Source organism: Microcaecilia unicolor, chromosome 8, assembly GCF_901765095.1.
Source record: "Microcaecilia unicolor chromosome 8, aMicUni1.1, whole genome shotgun sequence".
NCBI classification, from domain to species: Eukaryota; Metazoa; Chordata; class Amphibia; order Gymnophiona; family Siphonopidae; genus Microcaecilia; species Microcaecilia unicolor.
This window is the reverse complement of record NC_044038.1, coordinates 19,765,579-19,784,893: the sequence shown is the minus strand read 5'-3', so window position 1 is coordinate 19,784,893 and position 19,315 is coordinate 19,765,579. Positions and strand designations below refer to the sequence as shown.

At 46.7% G+C, this 19,315-nt stretch overlaps 1 protein-coding gene across 2 annotated transcripts in view; it reads right to left on the bottom strand.

The window, feature by feature from the left end:
* The window catches only part of LOC115476096 (integrator complex subunit 1-like), a 90,854-nt gene that overhangs the window by 12,905 nt on the left and 58,634 nt on the right, over window positions 1–19,315 (bottom strand). The window contains exons 29-40 of one of the 2 annotated variants that reach the window (XM_030212249.1): window positions 18,847–18,971; window positions 16,605–16,859; window positions 15,050–15,209; window positions 14,011–14,151; window positions 13,637–13,817; window positions 12,829–12,952; window positions 12,539–12,669; window positions 7,536–7,626; window positions 7,121–7,347; window positions 5,876–5,999; window positions 5,296–5,429; window positions 1,038–1,230 (exon numbers count right to left, since the gene is read on the bottom strand). In XM_030212249.1, coding sequence (XP_030068109.1) covers window positions 1,038–1,230; window positions 5,296–5,429; window positions 5,876–5,999; window positions 7,121–7,347; window positions 7,536–7,626; window positions 12,539–12,669; window positions 12,829–12,952; window positions 13,637–13,817; window positions 14,011–14,151; window positions 15,050–15,209; window positions 16,605–16,859; window positions 18,847–18,971 — 1,886 coding nt within the window. The remainder of the gene's footprint in view (window positions 1–1,037; window positions 1,231–5,295; window positions 5,430–5,875; window positions 6,000–7,120; window positions 7,348–7,535; window positions 7,627–12,538; window positions 12,670–12,828; window positions 12,953–13,636; window positions 13,818–14,010; window positions 14,152–15,049; window positions 15,210–16,604; window positions 16,860–18,846; window positions 18,972–19,315) is intronic. The other variant, XM_030212250.1, reaches the window with a different exon arrangement.

The window sequence follows — 19,315 nt, the reverse complement described above, 5'->3', positions numbered from 1 at the left end:
CTAACTGCTTGAAGTAGCTTTGTCCTATGTACCAGCCTTTGTTTTTACACTTTTGTTTATGTGGTCAATAAGATAAGGATCCCGATGAAGGCACGTCTGCCGAAACACAGCCATGTCGAGCTTTTCAACAATTGGCTTACATCACCTTTGAAGCAATAAAGACTGATTTGTTGAATTAGCTTTGGTTTCCTCTTTTTTGCGTCCTCACCCGACTGTTGGTTTTACACACAATCGTGAGGTTTGGAGTTTCTCCTTTGTTTGTTCCTTATGTCTAACAATGGACATGACACATTCTGGACTGGTCTGCTAAGGATGCTAAGGAAACACCTTTTCACTTGGGTAAATGTCTTTGCACCTTATCCTCATGGAATTGTGCACATTACACACACATCTCCTGATATAATAATTTGCACCTCCAATGTTCCATGTCTGGCTGCCTGGGTGCGTAACATCTCCTGACGTCAGCCAGCCTCCAGCGTTCCATTCTCCCTCACTGTCCCGCCCTCGTGTCAAGACGTAATGACATCAGAGGGCGGAACAGTGAGAGGGAAGGGAACGCTGGAGGCGAGCTCACGTCAGGAGGGATGCTACGAACGGAACGTAATCCAGCGCCAGCCAGCCAGAGAACGTTCAGGTACAAATCGAGGGAAGGAGAGAATTGCGGGACATCGAGGGGAGGAAGGGAAGCGCAGAGGAGAATTGATGGATGGGATGGGAGGACAGTAGAGAAGAGAATAGCGGGACACGGATGGGAGGGAAGGGAAGAGGAGAATCGCTGGACATGGAGGGGAGGGAAGAATTGATGGACATGGAGAGGAGGGGAGAGAGAGAAAAAAAAAAAGCTTACATGACAGCCTTCCTAGGGCCCGTTTCATTGCCGAGGAAACGGGCATGGTTCCACTAGTTTTCCATAATTCATGTGTTGTGTTGTATACACTGATGAACCACGTAAGAGTGCCGCTTGGGACAGTATATAAACACATATCCATCATAACATGGTGTATGCTCGTTTCTTTTCTGTCAGAAAGGTAGAGTACCTGCAGCAGGTGAATGAAGGAAAGAAGGCAATCCCACAGTGCTCCCTGGTGCTCGTTATGGAATACTTGCGGCTGCAGCAACTCTAGAATCCCCAGCACATGCATGAAGAAAGTCAGCTGGTTCTGCAGTCGAAACTCCTGGAAATTGAGGTGGGTTCTCCCATGTAGCAGAGCAGCAATCATCGGCAGATGTCTACAAACAGAGCAGGATATCAAGAAATTTCACCACTCACAGGAAAGAGACACTAAGTGGACTGAACTATTCTCAGAATTCCTGTATCACCATTGCTAAGAGATACATTGTGATGCCCTTATCTCCTCCACCCTGTTGCATCCATTGCAAGCTCTTCTTTACACAGCTCTCTGTCTCACCCCACCCAAAGGGGAATTCTCACTCATATATTCATGTCTATTGTGCATAAATATTCTATCCGCATTGAGGAAATCAACTTATGCTAAATACATCCGCTTACATATAAGCCAATCCATTCGTTTGGCATTTTCCATAAAATAAAAATAATCCTTAACAGCAATGGGAGATGTTTAATTTGAACACAGATACAATAGTAAACTGGGCACCTACTGCAGTGCCCCTCCCAGATGTGAGTCCTTCACTCACTCCAGGTGTTGCTATAGATCTTTCCCTCACTAGTCAGAGTTTCACCTTTCTTCATGTTAAATCAGGTGTAAAAGCTTAGGCACCAATCCGTATCATCTATATTTGTTTAATGTTTATTGTATTTGATATACCGCCTAATCTGGCAGGCAGGTCAAGGCAGCCTACATAAAATAGTAATATATAACAAACAGGAAAGGAATGCAAACTCTTAGACAGGATAGCTCACAGGCATACAAGATAAATCACAACCATGGTCGGTGTCTTTGAGACCTATCTGTCATTCAATTTTGTATCTGACCCCTGAAAGGAGGAGTGGCCTAGTGGTTAGGGTGGTGGACTTTGGTCCTGGGAAACTGAGGAACGGAGTTCGATTCCCGGCACAGGCAGCTCCTTGTGACTCTGGGCAAGTCACTTAACCCTCCATTGCCTACCGCATTGAGCCTGCCATGAGTGGGAAAGCGCGGGGTACAAATGTAACAAAAAAAAAAAAAAAAAATACATAGCAACAGTAAATCCCAGCCGATAAAGCAGGGGTGTAGCCAGCCTTCGGTGGGGGGAGGGGGTCCAGAGCCTGAGGTGAGGGGGCACATTTTAGCCCCCCCCCCCCCGCTGACGACCCTCTTGACCCCCCTCCCGCCGCCAACCCGCAGTTGCCTACCTTTGCTGGCAGGGGACCCCAAACCCCCCCCCCCCCCCCCCAGCCGAGGTCCTCTTCTTCCTGCAAAAGGCTTCCTTCTGTTTCTGACGTCCTGCACATTGTACATACAGGATGTCAGAAACAGAAGGAAGCCTTTTGCGGGAAGAAGAGGACCTCGGCTGGCAGGGGTTGGGGTCCCCCGCCAGCAAAGGCAGGCGACGGTGGGTTGGCGGCGGGAGGTGGGGGTCGAGAGGGTCGTCGACAGGGGGGTCCAGGGCCAAATCTACGGGGGCCCAGGCCCCACGTTGCTACGCCACTGCGATAAAGACCTGCATGGTCCATCCAGACTGCCCACCGAGGAGGCCAGAGTTGAATCTGGCACTCTGCACAGGTTCTACTTCTTCATGATTAAATGCTGGTATACTAGGAGTGGCCTAGTGGTTAGGGTGGTGGACTTTGGTCCTGGGGAACTGAGGAACTGAGTTTGATTCCCGGCACAGGCAGCTCCTTTTGACTCTGGGCAAGTCACTTAACCCTCCATTGCCCCATGTAAGCCGCATTGAGCCTGCCATGAGTGGGAAAGCGCAGGGTACAAATGTAACAAAAATAAATAGATACTATTGGAGATTCTACATGGAATGTTGCTACTATTGGAGATTCTACATGGAATGTTGCTACTATTGGAGATTCTACATGGAATGTTGCTACTATTGGAGATTCTACATGGAATGTTGCTATTCCACTAGCAACATTCCATGTAGAAGGCTGTGCAGGCTTCTGTTTCTGTGAGTCTGACGTCCTGCATGTGCAGGACGTCAGACTCACAGAAGCAGAAGCCTGCGCGGCCACATTGGTGATCTGCAAGGGCCGACTTCTACATGGAATGTTGCTAGAGGAATAGCAACATTCCATGTAGAATCTCAAATAGTAGCAACAGTGGAGGAGTGGCCTAGTGGTTAGGGTGGTGGACTTTGGTCCTGGGGAACTGAGGAACTGAGTTTGATTCCCGGCACAGGCAGCTCCTTTTGACTCTGGGCAAGTCACTTAACCCTCCATTGCCCCATGTAAGCCGCATTGAGCCTGCCATGAGTGGGAAAGCGCGGGGTACAAATGTAACAAAAATAAAATAGATACTATTGGAGATTCTACATGGAATGTTGCTACTATTGGAGATTCTACATGGAATGTTGCTATTCCACTAGCAACATTCCATGTAGAAGGCTGTGCAGGCTTCTGTTTCTGTGAGTCTGACGTCCTGCATGTGCAGGACGTCAGACTCACAGAAGCAGAAGCCTGCGCGGCCACATTGGTGACCTGCAAGGGCTGACTTCTACATGGAATGTTGCTAGTGGAATAGCAACATTCCATGTAGAATCTCAAATAGTAGCAACAGTGGAGGAGTGGCCTAGTGGTTAGGGTGGCGGACATTGGTCCTGGGGAACTGAGGAACTGAGTTCGATTCCCACTTCAGGCACAGGCAGCTCCTTGTGACTCTGGGCAAGTCACTTAACCCTCCATTGCCCCATGTAAGCCGCATTGAGCCTGCCATGAGTGGGAAAGCACGGGGTACAAATGTAACAAAAATAAAATAGATACTATTGGAGATTCTACATGGAATGTTGCTACTATTGGAGATTCTACATGGAATGTTGCTATTCCACTAGCAACATTCCATGTAGAAGGCTGTGCAGGCTTCTGTTTCTGTGAGTCTGACGTCCTGCATGTGCAGGACGTCAGACTCACAGAAGCAGAAGCCTGCGCGACCACATTGGTGACCTGCAAGGGCTGACTTCTACATGGAATGTTGCTAGTGGAATAGCAACATTCCATGTAGAATCTCAAATAGTAGCAACAGTGGAGGAGTGGCCTAGTGGTTAGGGTGGTGGACTTTGGTCCTGGGGAACTGAGGAACTGAGTTTGATTCCCGGCACAGGCAGCTCCTTTTGACTCTGGGCAAGTCACTTAACCCTCCATTGCCCCATGTAAGCCGCATTGAGCCTGCCATGAGTGGGAAAGCGCGGGGTACAAATGTAACAAAAATAAAATAGGATACTATTGGAGATTCTACATGGAATGTTGCTACTATTGGAGATTCTACATGGAATGTTGCTATTCCACTAGCAACATTCCATGTAGAAGGCTGTGCAGGCTTCTGTTTCTGTGAGTCTGACGTCCTGCATGTGCAGGACGTCAGACTCACAGAAGCAGAAGCCTGCGCGGCCACATTGGTGACCTGCAAGGGCTGACTTCTACATGGAATGTTGCTAGTGGAATAGCAACATTCCATGTAGAATCTCAAATAGTAGCAACAGTGGAGGAGTGGCCTAGTGGTTAGGGTGGTGGACTTTGGTCCTGAGGAACTGAGTTTGATTCCCACTTCAGGCACAGGCAGCTCCTTGTGACTCTGGGCAAGTCACTTAACCCTCCATTGCCCCATGTAAGCCGCATTGAGCCTGCCATGAGTGGGAAAGCGCAGGGTACAAATGTAACAAAAAAAAACAAAAAACTTTGTAAGTCTATGTGCTTTGAAAATGAGAACCTTAATCTCTCCCTGCCAATTTTGGGGCACAGAGCATAGAAGTCTGCACGGCACTGGTCCTACTTCCCAACCTCTGAAGCTGCCGTCAAAGCTCACTCCAGTTATGAGACCATCTAAGTTTTGTTTTAATTGGATTCCATCCTTTTTCTATATTGTGATCCTGCTTGTTGAAACAAATAGCTCCCCTGTGGAATGATTTACCTCCTGTTCTCCGCTCAGAACAATCCTTTAAAAAATTTAAGATTTCACTTAAAACCTAAGTAGAGAAAAGTCAATGACATGCCTCACATGCCAAGTGATTTGAATGGATTGAAACGTCAATTTTCAGCCTCATTATTACCAAGGCTGTTAACAAGTATACACAGTCTTAAAATCTGGAGATTTCTTCTTACAATTTTGTCATAAGTTTAGTTTTCTCTCCCAATATAATCCAACCCACCTAGTACTGATTCGAGCAATATACCTGAGCAGGAGGATGGGATGTGCCACTGCAAGCTTACGGCATGCCATGTTAGCATCTGACATCCGACTCTCGGATGACTTGGAGTCACCTGTCTCTGCAAGGAGGGTGATGAATCGATGAACAAGGGCATCCAGCTAATTTGGGAGTGGGAGAGGTGAAGAATGCAAAAAAAGAAATACAGCAATCTTAGGGGAAAATATTAAAACCAAAAGGCACACGACCTCGATTATACAGAACTATCATCTTTCCAGTTAGACTTCAAATCTTACATGGACTTTTACTAAACACAGCAGCCAGTTGTCAGACTTCTATCTGGAACCTAAAGAAGTTTGTGTTTCCATCTTATATACAAACATCAACAGTCAAAAGCCAGTGAATTTTGAGTGGCATTCCACTTATTGGACTCATGAAGAGCTCCATCAGCTGGCAGGAAGACATAACACCTCTCGTCTAGGCTTGTCTGGTGTGGATGATAAGGAAACTCTTTTCTAGAGAAGCACATGATAAATGATACTGAAAACTAGGAAGCATGTACAGATGTCTGTGGCATTGCCATGGTCTGTGGTTCCCTCACACCTACCTTGCAGTTGCTGGTGTCTGTGGTCCCTTCTCCGCTCTGCATGATCTCAGGCACTGGCACAATGAGCGCTGGCAGCTGCAGGTAAAGCTGTAGGAGCAAATGTCGGGCATGTCTTTTGATTGAGCTGCAAGAGACCACATTAGTTACAGCGGGAACATAAAAAGGAAGGGGGAACTGAGATTTAGCTCATGCCTTTGGGGGTTACATTCAAGTACAGTAGGTACGTTCCTCTTCCAGAGGTTAAGTGATTTGCCCAAGATCACATGGACTGACATTGGGATTTGAACCAGGCTTCTCTGGTTCTCAACCCCCTGCTCCAAAAGTAATTTATTCGCAAGTGGAGGCCACCTGAATACTGGTTAGTGGGGACTAAAGCTCTCAGGTGTCCGAGACAGCACAACCCTCTTCTAACCTAAGGCAGTGACATCAGGCCTCTTTTAGACTTAGAGAAGACGACAGATTACAGTTCTGCCTGCAAGTAAATGTGGAAAGAAATCTCTGTTCTGTGAGTTCTCCAGTCGGTTCAAAACTCTGCTGCCCGTCTCGTCTTCCGCCAGGGTCGCTTTACTCATACTACCCCTTCTCCTCAAGTCGCTTCACTGGCTCCCTATCCGTTTTCGCATCCTATTCAAACTTCTTCTACTGACCTATAAATGTACTCACTCTGCTGCTCCCCAGTCTCTCTCCACACTCGTCCTTCCCTACACCCCTTCCCGTGCACTCCGTTCCATGGATAAATCCTTCTTATCTGTTCCCTTCTCCACTACTGCCAACTCCAGACTTCGCTCCTTCTGTCTCGCTGTACCCTATGACTGGAATAGACTTCCTGAGCCCCTACGTCTTGCCCCATCCTTGACCATCTTTAAATCTAGATTGAAAGCCCACCTCTTTAACATTGCTTTTGACTTGTAACCACTCGCCCCACCTACCCTCCTCTCCTCTCCTCTACACATTAATTGATTTGCTTGCTTTATTTTTGTCTATTAGATTGTAAGCTCTTTGAGCAGGGACTGTCTTTCTTCTATGTTTGTGCAGCGCTGCGTACACTTTGTAGCGCTATAGAAATGCTAAATAGTAGTAGTAGTAGTATATAGGATACAGCAAACACCACTTCACCGTCTCCACTTAAGTGAGTGTTTCTGCATTTAACAGCATCATAGTTGTATGGATGCTGTATGACTGCTTAAATAACAATTAATCCTCTTTCTACCTATCACCCCAATTTCCTGTAACCCACATACCCACCTGCTTCCCCGCTGCTTGATACAGTCAATCAGATATTCTACCACTTTTTTGATACTTTCATCTTCTCCATGACAGCAGCTGAGCAGTAAGGGGAGCCGAGATTGGATAAGGGTACAGGCTGCTTCCTCTGAACTCTTGCTTCTGGTTTCAGACTCGGCTAAGATAAGCTCCACCAAACAGATCAGCTCAGGAGGCTTCAGACGCAGAACAAACTCATCACACCGTTTCTGCAAAACAGCAAGGTCTGCGTCAGAGCTCAATGCCGTGCCGTAACACAGTGATCCAAAAGAATGCTGCGGACAGCACCTATGCAGGAACAGTTTCTCCATCATGAGTGCTTCTGGTGCCTGCAACCTGCAACACAGTTAACCAGTTCTCTAGGTAAGCCATCCTTCATCTTCAAGCTAGGCTTTACCTGAGGGGTGCGCTGATCCCTGCCCTGCCAAATACGAGGGATGTGAATACAAGCCCAAAGGAAATCCAGAGCTGCTGATGGGTCAAATCTGCTAGAAAAAAAAGAAGACATCAAAATGCTTCCAGGTGTGCATGTGCAAAGAGAAGAAATGAAAAATAAACCAGGGCTCTTATCAAGATGACCCGAGTTGGATTTCTACGACTTTTCCAACAATTTATTAATGAAGTCCAAAGTGGTGCAAATCTCTTGGTTTCTACACTCATATTTCAAAGCTGCCTGAGTTAGCTTAACAAAGCAAAAAAAAAAAAACACTTCCCAAGTCAATGACCATGGAGAAATGAGGTCTTACCTGATCATTTTCTTTGCATGAATCCTTCCCATTATTCCAGAACCTGTGGGATAGTTGTGTTCATCAACCAGCAGGTGGAGATAGAGAACTGAAAATTGAGCTGAGACATAACCCTCTTGGCATCCAGTCTTTACATAAACAAGCAGTAAGGAGAAACTCAGAACAAACGTAACAAACTTAAACAACTTGCTAACTTAACCCTAACCAGATGAGCAAACACGTGTGGACCTTTCATCTCTGGACAACTTGTAGAGAAAAAGAGATATGCAGGAAGCAACATGCAAGGTGACTGTCATTATTTGACCCATTACTTCACACCGACTAAACATCTTGGAAACCTTGGGTGGGCCTCTGGAATAGCAGACAGGCCTAATGGAAAGAAAATTATCAGGTAAAACCTAATTTCTCCTTCCGTTATGTAGCTTCCCACTATTCCAGAACCTGTGGGATCTTCAAAAACAATCCCTAGAGTGGGTGGGATCCTGGCACCACCACCCTGAGGACCGAAGCCCCAAAACTGGTTTCCGAGTGCGCCGCAACATCCACCCTGTAGTACTGCATCAACTACATTGCCACCTTGTAAATATCCACCAGAGACAGTAAAGGTAGATTCCGCCCAGGATATCACTGTACACCTTGTACAATGGGTCCGTAAGGCCTGAGGAGCCTGCTTCCCTGCAAGCAAATAAGCTGACGTGATAAGTCTCCTTCAGCCATCTGGCAACTGTGGGTTTGTAAGCCATAAGCTCAAGTCTCTGTTTACAAAAAAGCGCAGTCTGTCTGATTTGCAAAACTCATTCATGACTTCCAGATATCTAATGAGAACTCTACGCACATCGAGAAACTTTAAGGAAGAATACTGAGCCTCTTCATCCTCTCTGTAAAAGGACGGAAGCTCCAAAAATTGGTTGAGATGAAATGCTGATACCACTTTCAAATGAAAAGAAGGAACCGTGCACAAGGAGACCTCTGCCTCCAAAAAGTGAAGAAAGGAATCCCGACAAGAGAGCCCGAAGCTCAAACCCTATGTGCCAACACAACAGCCATCAAGAACGCAGCCTTTAGTGAAAGGTTTTTCAAGGAGGCCTTCCGGAGTGGCTCAAAAGGAGGCTTCTGAAGGACTAAATTATGGTTCCACTCTGGACACAGCATACAAAAGGGAGGCCACAAGCGGCCTGCTCCCTGCAAGAATCAAACAATATCCAGGTTAGTCTCAAGAGATGTCTTCTGTAGCCGGCCCTGAAACAGGCAAAAGTCAGAAACTGAACTCTTAGAGAACCCAACGCCAACCATTTCTGAAGACCTGCTTGGAGAAACACTAGGATATGCGTGATCTGAGCAGAGAAGAGAGAAAGTCCATGCTCAGAACACCTCAATGGAAAGCACTGTCAGTGCCTCAGAAATAAGAGTGCTGAGCTCCTCTTCACAAAACAAACAATCTCAGTACTTCTGGATCACCTCCCTCCTCAGGAGGGAGCTCTCCTTCCTCTAACAGCTCCTTCAACAATGGCTCCTTTGAATAGACCGAGGCCACATCAGATAAGGAGGGAAAAGTAGGGATAGCCTCATCTGCCCAATCCTGGAGGTCTAAACGAGATCTCTTAGGAGCTGGAGGGGCAGAGGGGCAAGAAACTGAAGCATCTTGCTGCAACTCTGTCCGTCCATGCTTCAGTAAATAGGCCTGGTGTAAGAGCAATATAAACTCTGGAGAAGACAAAGATCTTGATGTAACTGAATGCTCTGTTGGGCCCAAAGGCTGTAAAATGGCGACTGTGCTCCACACGTTATCAGACAAAAGCTGCTCTTCACTGTCAGTCGCCCTGACAAAATGGCACCCGTTCCCACATTCTCCATAAAACTGTGCACCGGCCCTGCCAGAGAACCCGAAGACCCTGGCATATTCGGTCTCCCAAGCAGCGAGTCAGGATCCCTCTCCTGCACCAAGTAGAACGTGCAGCCCTCCAAGTGGTTCCGAGTCAAACTTTAGTTGGACTTACCACTGTCGGCTGTTGCCCCCAAGCTCACAGTCTCCATAAGTCTTACCACAGATGAGAAAGGCTCAAGATTGATATTCTGACCCATGCACTCCAACAAACCTCTTTCCTTCTCCTTTCTTTTCTTTCTTAAAGGTTGTTGTTCTAGAAAAGAAGAGGTCTACAGGAAATAGGGGAAAGGTCAAGGAAGGGAAGAAGCAAAATCACAGGGCACCACAGACAGGGATCTGCAGACCTCCAGATATGACTCCTCAGACTCAAGCCACCTGCAAAGCTCATATGGGGACCAGCTGACCAACTGGACCATACTGAGAACCAGAGGCTATAAAAATGTTTCCATCCACCTGCTGGAGATAGAAAATACTGAGAGCTGGATTGGATGACAAGAGAGATATGTCTCAGCTCAGTTTTCAGTTCAGTTTCCCTGTCTCCTCAGCTCGAAACCTTGGGGTCATCTTTGACTCTTCTCTCTCCTTCTCTGCTCATATCCAGCAGATTGCCAAGACCTGTCGTTTCTTTCTTTACAACATCCATAAAATCCACCCCTTTCTTTCCGAGCACTCTACCAAAACCCTCATCCACACCCTTGTCACCTCTCATTTAGACTACTGCAATCTGCTTTTTGCTGGCCTCCCACTTAGTCACCTCTCCCCTCTCCAGTCAGTTCAAAGCTCTGCTGCCCGTCTCATCTTCCGCCAGGGTCGCTTTACTCATACTACCCCTCTCCTCAAGACCCCTCACTGGCTCCCTATCTGTTTTCGCATCCTGTTCAAACTTCTTCTACTAACCTATAAATGTACTCATTCTGCTGCTCCCCAGTATCTCTCCACACTCGTCCTTCCCTACATCCCTTCCCGTGCACTCCGCTCCATGGATAAATCCTTCTTATCTGTTCCCTTCTCCACTACTGCCAACTCCAGACTTCGCGCCTTCTGTCTCGCTGCACCCTACGCCTGGAATAAACTTCCTGAGCCCCTACGTCTTGCCCCATCCTTGGCCACCTTTAAATCTAGACTGAAAGCCCACCTCTTTAACATTGCTTTTGACTCGTAACCACTCGCCTCCACCTACCCTCCTCTCTTCCTTCCCGTTCACATTAATTGATTTGATTTGCTTACTTTATTTATTTTTTGTCTATTAGATTGTAAGCTCTTTGAGCAGGGACTGTCTTTCTTCTATGTTTGTGCAGCGCTGCGTATGCCTTGTAGCGCTATAGAAATGCTAAATAGTAGTAGTAGTAGTAGTTCTCACCTGCTGGTTGATGGACACAACTATCCCACAACAGGTTCCTTCTGGATCAGTGGAAAGCTACATAATGGAAGGATGGTTTGCACACCAGCAAGTCGTTAAGAGTGCTCCTGATGTTGACGGTGATTGTAATATTTGTTATGAATGCAGCAGTCACAGATTGTATGCATTGTGTTACTAACTTAATGACAACTTACTCATGAGTGTGAAAGTCTCTTGTTAGTAATAACAGGGCAGCTTTACACCAAAAATAAAAATAAAAGGATAGATATTGAAAGGAATTTAAGAGGGCAGAAGGGATATTAAAACCCTATCAGCGGGCCAGGAGGGGATACTAAGCAGCAGGGGCGTATCTGCGTGGGGCCTCAGGGGCCTGGGCCCCCGCAGATTTTGCCCTGGACCCCCCTACCGCCATCAACCCTCCCCCGCTGCCGTTCTTACTTTTGCTGGCGGGGGACCCCAACCCCCGCCAGCCGAGGTCTGCTTCCACCTGCCGCTGCCTTCAAAACTTCTTCTTCAGCCGGCGGGGGACCCCAAACCCCCGCCAGCCGCCCCGCGCTGTTTAAAATTCATCTTCGGCCTCCGTGGCCGTGCTGCTGGGATAGGCGGCGCTGTTGAAATCCACTTCGGAGTCTGACGTCGCAGCACGTACAACGTACAACGACGTCAGACTCCGAAGTGGATTTCAACAGCGCCGCCTATCCCAGCAGCACGGCCACGGAGGCCGAAGATGAATTTTAAACAGCGCGGGGCGGCTGGCGGGGGTTTGGGGTCCCCCGCCGGCTGAAGAAGAAGTTTTGAAGGCAGCGGCAGGTGGAAGCAGACCTCGGCTGGCGGGGGTTGGGGTCCCCCGCCAGCAAAAGTAAGAACGGCAGCGGGGGAGGGTTGGCGGCGGGAGGGGGGTGGAGAGACTAAGTCATTGGTGGCGGTGGGGGCTCGGCGGTGGGGGCGGCGGCGGCGGCGGCGGGGGGGGGGGCGCTAAAATGTGCCCCCTCTCTCTGGCTCTGGCCCCCCCTACCGCCGGAGTCCAGATACGCCCCTGCTAAGCAGTGCCACTGAATATTCCCTCTGACTTCCATGGCACTATCTGCTTAGTGCCGGGGTGGAGCTGGCAGATAGGAAGGTGCTGGCCATATTCTGTGCCTAACTGGGCAGAAAGATTTGCCTTTTGTGCGGTTCTATCTTTGCCTGGCTAGGTATTTGTATACTGGCACTAAATGTCAGCTGGCATCCGCATAATTTCAAGTCCCCAGATGACCCGGATGTTCAATGCCTGCCTCAGAATTGACTATCTCTGTCAAATTCAGGCCACGGCATTTAGCAGCTTTAAAACGTCTTGACTGCCGAGAGCTGAATATCGCCCAGAAACTGTTATTCTTTTGTGTCTTGGTGTACAGACTGCTGGAACCCACCTCATCTCTCGATGTTTGCTCAGCAAAAGGGTGATGCAGTGGTGCAAAGTTGTCCAATTGGACTGATGGGTTAGAAGGGCCAAGAGGTATGGTCGAAAAGAGAGTTCTTGTGCCCGCAGGTTGCCCTTTACCTGCAAAAGATATTGGCAAAAACTCTGATTACTCAATAAGCACAAGGCAAAACCTGCATTCTATCATTATTAGCAGGTTGTGATATGGTTAAGAAAAGCAGTAGGATGGGAAGGGAAGGACCATTCTGACCAAATCGTGTCCGAGGGTTATTTTTATACCTTGTTCCAGGAAAATAGCAGCTTCTGCTGGAGGTCTGGACAGCTACTGATCACCTCAGGGTCCAGCAAGTCCAACCAGTCAATAAGGAGGCCTGATGAATGACTCATCCACGTGGCTTCAACACTTAAGGAGTAAAAAAATGGAGACAATGTAATGATGGCTGGCACGAGGACCGAGTCAATGCAATTACTTCTATAATGTATAATAACCTATAAATGTATTCACTCTGCTGCTGCCCAGTATCTCTCCACACTCGTCCTTCCCTACTCCCCTTCTCGTGCGCTCCAATCCATGGATAAATCCTTCTTATCTGTTCCCTTCTCCACTACTGCCAACTCCAGACTTCGCTCCTTCTGCCTCGCTGCACCCTACGCCTGGAATAAACTTCCTGAGCTCCTACGTCTTGCCCCATCCTTGACTATCTTTAAATCTAGATTGAAAGCCCACCTCTTCAACATTGCTTTTGACTTGTAACCACTTGTACCTCTCGCTTCTACCTACCCTCCTCTCCTCTTTCCACTATACATTAATTGATTTGCTTACTTTATTATTTTTGTCTATTAGATTGTAAGCTCTTTGAGCAGGGACTGTCTTTCTTCTATGTTTGTAGCGCTATATAAATGCTAAACAGTAGTAGTAGTAGTAGACACCCCTGAAGTGACACAGTCTTTACCACCCTCTGCTACATAATGACTACAACACTGCCCTTCTTCACCCCCAACTCCTAGACTTGCAGAGGCAGCGTACACAGTAGCTCTTGCAACCTCCTCACTGTGGTCTCCAGTCAGCAGTCTCTCCCCTGCTCACCTGTAGCTGTCATTTTCTTTCTTCATTGGCACATCCTCCTTTTCCTGAAGCAGCAGTGTGCTCACCAAAGCCACAGGGCCGGTGGCAGGGAACTTGGACGCAGAATCTATGCTGGCTGAGAAGAGAACCGTCAGCAACTCCTCCAGGTATGGAGACCTTGTGTCAATCAAACCCTGAAGAACTAACAACGGAAGAAACAGGGGGGAGAGCGGGTCAGTATGATCTCCACTCACACCCCTCAGTTTGAAATGTGCTAGTTATAGTATTACCCAAATTCTGAGGGGTAATCCGCTTTTCCCCTTAACATCCAGGAACTAGTTCCTACTCCCTTGATCTCCAGACAATTAACAGTAGTTTTCAAACTAAAAGCATACCTTTGCCAATCAGCTCCGGTTCAATGCTGCATTTCCCCCCAGATTTTAGAGTCGTGATGATGGCTCGTACAGTGGAATTAATCACTTCTGAGTCACGATGGAACGCCAGTGCCTCAGCGAGGTGCAGGAACCCTGCTTGAACTACAGAGGAGAAGGCTCTACAGAACTTACACGTATAAGGACCCCAGCTCCCTATCCTCCACAAAAGGTAGAGATCAGACAAAGCGCTCGACCACGAACTTTCCCTTACTGCTACCTCCAGAGCAAGGGCATAGCCAGACCTTTCGGGGGGGCGGGGGGCGGCAAGCATTTCCTCTCGGTTGCCCCTTCACCCCCACAGAATCATACCTTTGCTGACGGGGATGCTCAAGCCCCACCGGCCAAAGAGATTCTCTGCCAGAGCAGTGAGGAAGCCAGCATGGTGCTCCAGCTTCTGCCGCCGGCAACTCAGTTCAATGCATTAACTGAGCATGCGCAGAAATGCTGGTGATGGCGGCTGAAGCTCCCCGCCGATTTCCTTGCCGCTCTGGCAGAGAATCTCTTCGGCTGGCAGGGCTTGAACATCCTCGCCAGCCAGGCATCTGGTGCCACAAATTTGGAGATGGCCTGAGTCGGAAGTGTGTGTGCGTTGGGAGGGGGGGGGGACAGGCTCCCAAGACCCCACCCCCCTTCATGTATACACCCCTGGCTCCAGAGATATGCCTATTTCTTAACTCGGTTTATGCAGTCTGTTTCCACTGATGGCATTAGTCGTCATATACTTCATCTATCCATCTCACAAAACACTAAAATCTGACAGCATCCCCTCCCCTCTCTCTAATAGTTTTGTACAATAGCAGATGTCTAGCTGAATGTTCCAGTTAGATCATATTTAACTTCATTTTATAACATCTCTGGCATTAATGCCACAGTGCACCTATCAGCTTGGTGAACTGATTTCACCCCTTAATCACCAGACAAAGCTGATGTAAAGGCATTAGAACCCCGATGTGCCTCCGTTACATAAACCTCTGACCGTCACTGATCGTCAGTTCCGTACCGTCACTGATCCTGTGTCTGGCGGAGTATTGATCAGCGAACGACTTCAGCTGTGCATGGAGTGGTCCGTCTTCCACTCCTGGAGTATCCAACCACTGCAGCATCTGCATGACCACTTTAAAGAAGAGCGAGGAGAATGCCATGTCCTGGGGAACACAGCGCTGGGGGGAGGGGAAGAAGACAGGGGAAAGTCAAAGATGAGTAACAGAAACAAGACAAGCTCATCCGGACAATGTTAAAGCGTGTGGCACTTCCGGTCAAGTCTCCACAGGTACTCACAAAATATCTTGAAGATCTCTTTATTTCCCCACATTTGAATGGAATTTACTTGGGTCCCTTATTTTCAAAACATTTTACCTGCATAAACTGACTATCTGAAAATTGCTCATCCTGCATATCAGCAGACGTGTACAGCTTGTGTTTTTACCCAAAGTTGGGACAGCCATTCCTGGAGTGGGAACTGAAATGCACCTACTTTCTGTTTTCAAATGTACATGCGTTGTTTCAATCAGTAAAATAGTATCCACTGAAAAGATATATAGGTACTTTTCTCTTATGAAAAGTAGGGGTAGACATTCAGAATGATTTAATTGGGCACGGGAGGTGAGTGGACCATCCCTGGACTTTTAGCAGCACTTAATTGCCCAGTGCCGCTGAAAATCCAATGTGACCACCGCAGCACTATCTTCCCACTGTTCCGACATTATAGTCATTCCTTCTCATGTTCCCCTTCTGTGGCTGAGTGCTGTTTTTACCTTGTTTTTCTGAAATATATTTGTCTTCTTCTGCTTTTAGTGATGTCCTGTTTTGTTTTGTTTTTATTTACTTCCTCCCCATTACTTTCAACAATATTTTTGTAAACCGCTTAGATTTTGTTTTGACAATAGATTTGTGGAAAGTCAAATAAATTGGACTTGAACTTAGTGCCAGAGTGGTCCGAGGACAGTCGGGGCAGAGCCAGGATTTACCCGGTTAGCAGAGAGATTCAACCCGCTGAGCAGGTCCAGATAAAAGGTTGTCCTAACTTAATCCAGGCACCGGTCTGAATAACGCCAGCAACCAGATGTTCTGGCAGCTGTCTATGACTAGATATTCAATGCCAGTGTCTGGATTGGGTCCAGCATCTGACAATGCAGGTCAAATTCAGCCGGTGACGGTCAGTACCTTTGAAAACATTAACCACTACCAGCTAATTTTTACTTTGAAATTTCTTGTAAAGTCCAAGGGTAAAAAATGCTCTTTGGATTCTGCAGACATGCAAGCGGTATGAAAACTTCTGTAAAGGCTAGTTTATTCTTCCCCAAAATTTCCCCCCACATCTAAAAAGGTCAATTTACTTTCACAAGAAATACATCTATACTCGTAAAGAAATACTCATATGTTACAAGACACAACAGACCAATAACCTCAAGAATGAGTCTTCATGCAGAGCTGCTGGCATACAGAGTATTAGAGAGTTAATGCCTTTTCAGTTTCCAAAAACCTGCACATTAAATCCCGACGCTACAAGAACAAGCACAGGGGAATGAAAGCCAACGACTCCTGTAACTCCTCACCTGGTACTGATGAAGCTGTCGCATAAGCGGGCAGGAGAGGAAGTGACTGCGATGCATGACCATAACCAGAGCACCGCTGTGTGAAGAGTTCATTAGCGCTGCCAATGCCTGCAGAAGACGCACTGTGATTCCCGACACTTGGGTGTTGCCCTGCCGGATCCGTGCCAGTTCTTGCCCCAGAGCTTGCTGCAGGGCCAGGGAGATGGGACGTGGGTTTGAGTTCTGCCACCGAGGGTCTTGGTTCAGAGGGAAAAGCTGGAAAAAGATTAGTCAATAACAGAGTGAAGCAAATAATTCAGATTGTGTGTGAAGGCTGCTCCCGTGCTCAGTGCTTAAGCGCTGTCCTCTGCCACATAGAGGTCCTGGGTTTGATTTCAGACCAGGCCCAAGCAGTCTCAGTCATTATTCAGTAGTGACACCTAAATAGCAATGCTGTAAGCTACATACCTGCCTTTACACGTGTTGTGCAAGTAAATGTCTACATACCAGCATTAACACATGTATGTGCATGTGTAACCATGTAAATGCCAGTAAGACACCCAGGAGCTATTCTGTATAGCTGTATATTCTGTATACAGCTATATTCTGACTACAGCTCCTTGTGACTCTGGGCAAGTCACTTAACCCTCCATTGCCCAAGGTACAAATAAGTACCTGTATATACTGTGTAAACCGCTTTGAATGTAATTGCAAAACCCACAGAAAGGAAGTATATCAAGTCTCACTTCCCTTTCCCTATTTGAGATTCTACATGAAATGTTGATACTATTTGAACTAATTGCGATTCTAGATGGAATGTTGCTAGTGGAGGAGTAGTCTAGTGGTTAGTGCAGCGGACTTTGATCCTGGGGAACTGAGTTTGATTCCCACTGCAGTTGCTTGTGACTCTGGGCAAGTCACTTAACCCTCCATTGCCCCATGTACAAAATAAGTACCTGAATATATATAAACCGCTTTGAATGTAGTTGCAAAAACCTCAGAAAGGCAGTTTATCAAGTCCCTTTTCCCTTTCCCTTATGACATCACAATATCAGAAGTGAGCCAAGTATCGGGCAATCAAGCCATTGTGACATCACTGATGAGGTTGGCTCATTGGTGGAATGAGTGGAGGAGTAGCCTAGTGGTTAAAGCAGTGGACTTTGATCCTGGGGAACTGGGTTCGATTCCCACTGCAGCTCCTTGAGACTCTGGGCAAGTCACTTAACCCTCCATTAGCCCAGGTACAAATAAGTACCTGTATATACTGTGTAAACCGCTTTCAATGTAATTGCAAAACCCACAGAAAGGAAGTATATCAAGTCTCACTTCCCTTTCCCTATTTGAGATTCTACATGAAATGTTGATACTATTTGAACTAATTGCGATTCTAGATAGAATGTTGCTAGTGGAGTAGCAGCCTAGTGGTTAGTGCAGCGGACTTTGATCCTGGGGAACTGGGTTCGATTCCCACTGCAGCTCCTTGTGACTCAGGGCAAGTCACTTAACCCTCCATTAGCCCAGGTACAAATAAGTACCTGTATATACTATGAGGCGTATTTTCAAAGCACTTAGCCTTACAAAGTTCCATAGGTTACTATGGAACTTTGTAAGGGTAAGTGCTTTGAAAATGAGCCCCTATGTAAACCACCTTGAATGTAGTTGCAAAAACCAAGAAAGGGGGTACATCAAGTCCCTGCTTAACTTGCATAGTGCATATTTGCAAGGAGGCTCCCACTTATGTGGTTAACTTACATCTGTTTAGGAACTAAATTATCATCCTGGGAAGGGACTATTGGAGAAATAGCTGTAACTTTCTACAAGAAAACAGCGGCCGCTGTGAGACAATTCAGTGTGAAAACCTGTAAGGACTGCTGGGAGTTGAAATTCAGGTGACGGTTACAACTGCATTTCCCTGTACTTTGAAAGACTTCTTTTGAATGATGCAGAACAGAATCTGGAGACTGCAACAACCTTTCCCCCGGGGTTCAACTTTAGACTAGATTTATTATCTTATTACTAGTGAGCCTTTGGAACAGAACTTTGGAGAGACTGGATGTGACAACAATCATGGAGATAAATAATCCCTCGGACCTGTTGTAATGATTTTTCCAGTCCAATTATTAGACAACTGTCTGGCAGCCATAAACCACACTCCCTAGCATAAGGTCTGAAAATACTGAATAGCCAGGACTAGTCTTCAAGGAACCCTCTCTTCCTGTAAGAGCAATACAATTTTTTTCTCCTAAGGTGTTAGAAACCGTACCTGAAGAAGCATCCCAGTCAGGTCATCCTCTGGACCCAGTACTGGGATCTTTGCCAGAGCACGCACCCTTCCCAGGCCTTGAGGAGTTTCAGTGCAAGACTTTGGCCTTAGAATATCAGCGCAGTCTGCAAACAAGGATGGATAAAGAGTTATTAACAGGGAGAGCAATTCTGAAATGCTGCAGGCAGCTGGCAGACACAAGGATAACCTGCAATTGAATTTTCAAATGAAAACTTCCCCCAGTTTACATAAATCCTACACAAAAGATAATAAAATTGTGCAGAATTTAAAACATATTTCTTAAAAAGAAACATCTTAATATTTAATCGATACTCTACATATGAATGTGAGGATCTGATTTGCAGCTTGAAAAGCTTAAAAGGGACTTGAATATTTGTAACCTTTTAATACCTTTCGCAGATGGAAAAGGGAAAAATGTATTCTGTTTTCTACAATTCTTAATCTCTTT